At 28.1% G+C, this 1620-nt stretch overlaps 2 protein-coding genes across 2 annotated transcripts in view; one reads left to right on the top strand and one right to left on the bottom strand.

Annotated features, from left to right (window-relative positions):
• The window catches only part of LOC117170355 (arp2/3 complex-activating protein rickA-like), a 10921-nt gene that overhangs the window by 5891 nt on the left and 3410 nt on the right, over positions 1-1620 (top strand). The window lies entirely within an intron of this gene.
• Positions 516-1575, bottom strand: LOC117170356. The gene is made up of 3 exons (XM_033357093.1): positions 1410-1575; positions 1047-1214; positions 516-898 (listed from the first exon to the last, which is right to left on the bottom strand). Exons 1-3 carry the CDS (start codon positions 1496-1498, stop codon positions 751-753), a joined length of 405 nt encoding a protein of 134 aa, XP_033212984.1. The 5' UTR covers positions 1499-1575; the 3' UTR covers positions 516-750.

Genomic DNA, 1620 nt, shown 5'->3' on the forward strand with positions numbered 1-1620 from the left:
TAATTTTTATTTTATCCAGAAATTTTGACACGATTGCTTAAGCTTTTAAAATCTTTCAAAACGCTTGAAAAGATTCTAATTTTGTTGTCTAAAATCCCCAAAAATCTATATTTTGTTTTTAGTGCTTTGAAATCTTATCTTGTTAAAAATTAATTATTAATAATTTACTAAAAATTTTTTCCGTTTTCAATGGAAATTATGCTTTTGTTTTCTGTTCTTTTTTAATTATTTTTTTTAACTGAAAAAAATTCAGTATTCCATGTTTGGCTGGAAAATCGATTATTCATTCCTTTTAGTAGAATATTAATCTTCTTTGTGACTAATAAAACTTCTTGAAGATATGCAAGCAAAGTGGAAACACTCGAGATCGAATTCACAGCTAGCTTATGCATATGTTTGACTATTTTGTTTTTTTAATGCTTTTTTTATTTCATAACTAAAATATTATGCCTTTTCAATAGAAAGTTGGAAAGTTGATGAAAAGCGCGGCAAGGGGAAAATAATAAAACTAACCGTTAGGATCCAACAAAATATTTACTGATAATTGAAGATATTACATGTGAGTACTGAAATAAGTAAGTATAAATTTGAAAACGACTTCATAAGATTTCATTATTTGAAAAGTGAAAGTAACAATTGTAAATATAACTATACTAAATTTTAATTTAATTTTCCATTTAAAAATTTTAAACAGATCAATTTTTTCCTGAGGAAAATTTTTATAAGGGCAAAATTTGCCTGAAAAACGAATTAGCAGATCTTGCTCTGACAACTTTCCCAATCTTCCATAACCATTGGCACTCCACCTAGCTGGCTATCCGATAGAAATTGCCAAACATCGTCGAAATATTCTGCTTCTAGATATGGTTGTCTTGCCAAAATAAAAACATTGTTCAATCTGAAAGAATATTAATACATATAGCTTTCTGTTGTCTGCAAATACTTTATGGCCGAAACAATTAATGAAAATAAAATTTTAATGTTTTATGACTATTTTCAGATTTTACCCATTGTACTATATAAGTAATAATCAGTCCATATCTTACCCATCAACTGCTTCATCATGGCAATTAAGTTGGATGGCAACATTTATGTAGTCCGTATATACAATCAGATGTTCTTTAGTGCCATCTATATCTTCATATTGTGTAATATATTTTGATTCATATTCATTGAATATCGCAACGCCATCCGATGTTACTTCAATGCCGCTTCTGAAATTTATAAGAAGTGATAAAATATTTATAAAATAATATATCAGCTAAAACTTAGAAAAGAATATTGTTTGAGATAACCATAGATTAAGAATATAATTTTTTTATGAAAATGTTGTTTACTTCCACTTAAAACCTTATTTTTGGAAACTGGTCATCTCTTATATTTTAGTTATTAAATATTAATTTGCTTACGATACATCTACTTGGATGAGTTCTACATCTACTGTACCATCCTCGTTCACCGTCGGGCTTCGATCTACTTCGCAACATTTTGTGTACATGTTACCATCGTAAGCATATTTCGCAACTACGAACCAGTGTCCTAGATACTACATAGAAAAATTACATTATGTGCAAATTACACATTTTTTTAAATCGATTTGGCAAAAATTTCCTTGTCTCA

The sequence above is a fragment of the Belonocnema kinseyi genome, chromosome 3 (genome assembly GCF_010883055.1).
Source record: "Belonocnema kinseyi isolate 2016_QV_RU_SX_M_011 chromosome 3, B_treatae_v1, whole genome shotgun sequence".
Classification (NCBI taxonomy): Eukaryota; Metazoa; Arthropoda; class Insecta; order Hymenoptera; family Cynipidae; genus Belonocnema; species Belonocnema kinseyi.

Bases quoted from the DNA above. Each gene is read 5' to 3' on its own strand.
- LOC117170356 (XM_033357093.1), bottom strand. From the start codon at position 1,498: ATGTACACAAAATGTTGCGAAGTAGATCGAAGCCCGACGGTGAACGAG. The intron at 1,215-1,409 runs GTAAGCAAATTA...TATAAATTTCAG, and splicing joins CTCATCCAAGTAGATGTATC to AAGCGGCATTGAAGTAACAT. The intron at 899-1,046 runs GTAAGATATGGA...ATATTCTTTCAG, and splicing joins CATGATGAAGCAGTTGATGG to ATTGAACAATGTTTTTATTT.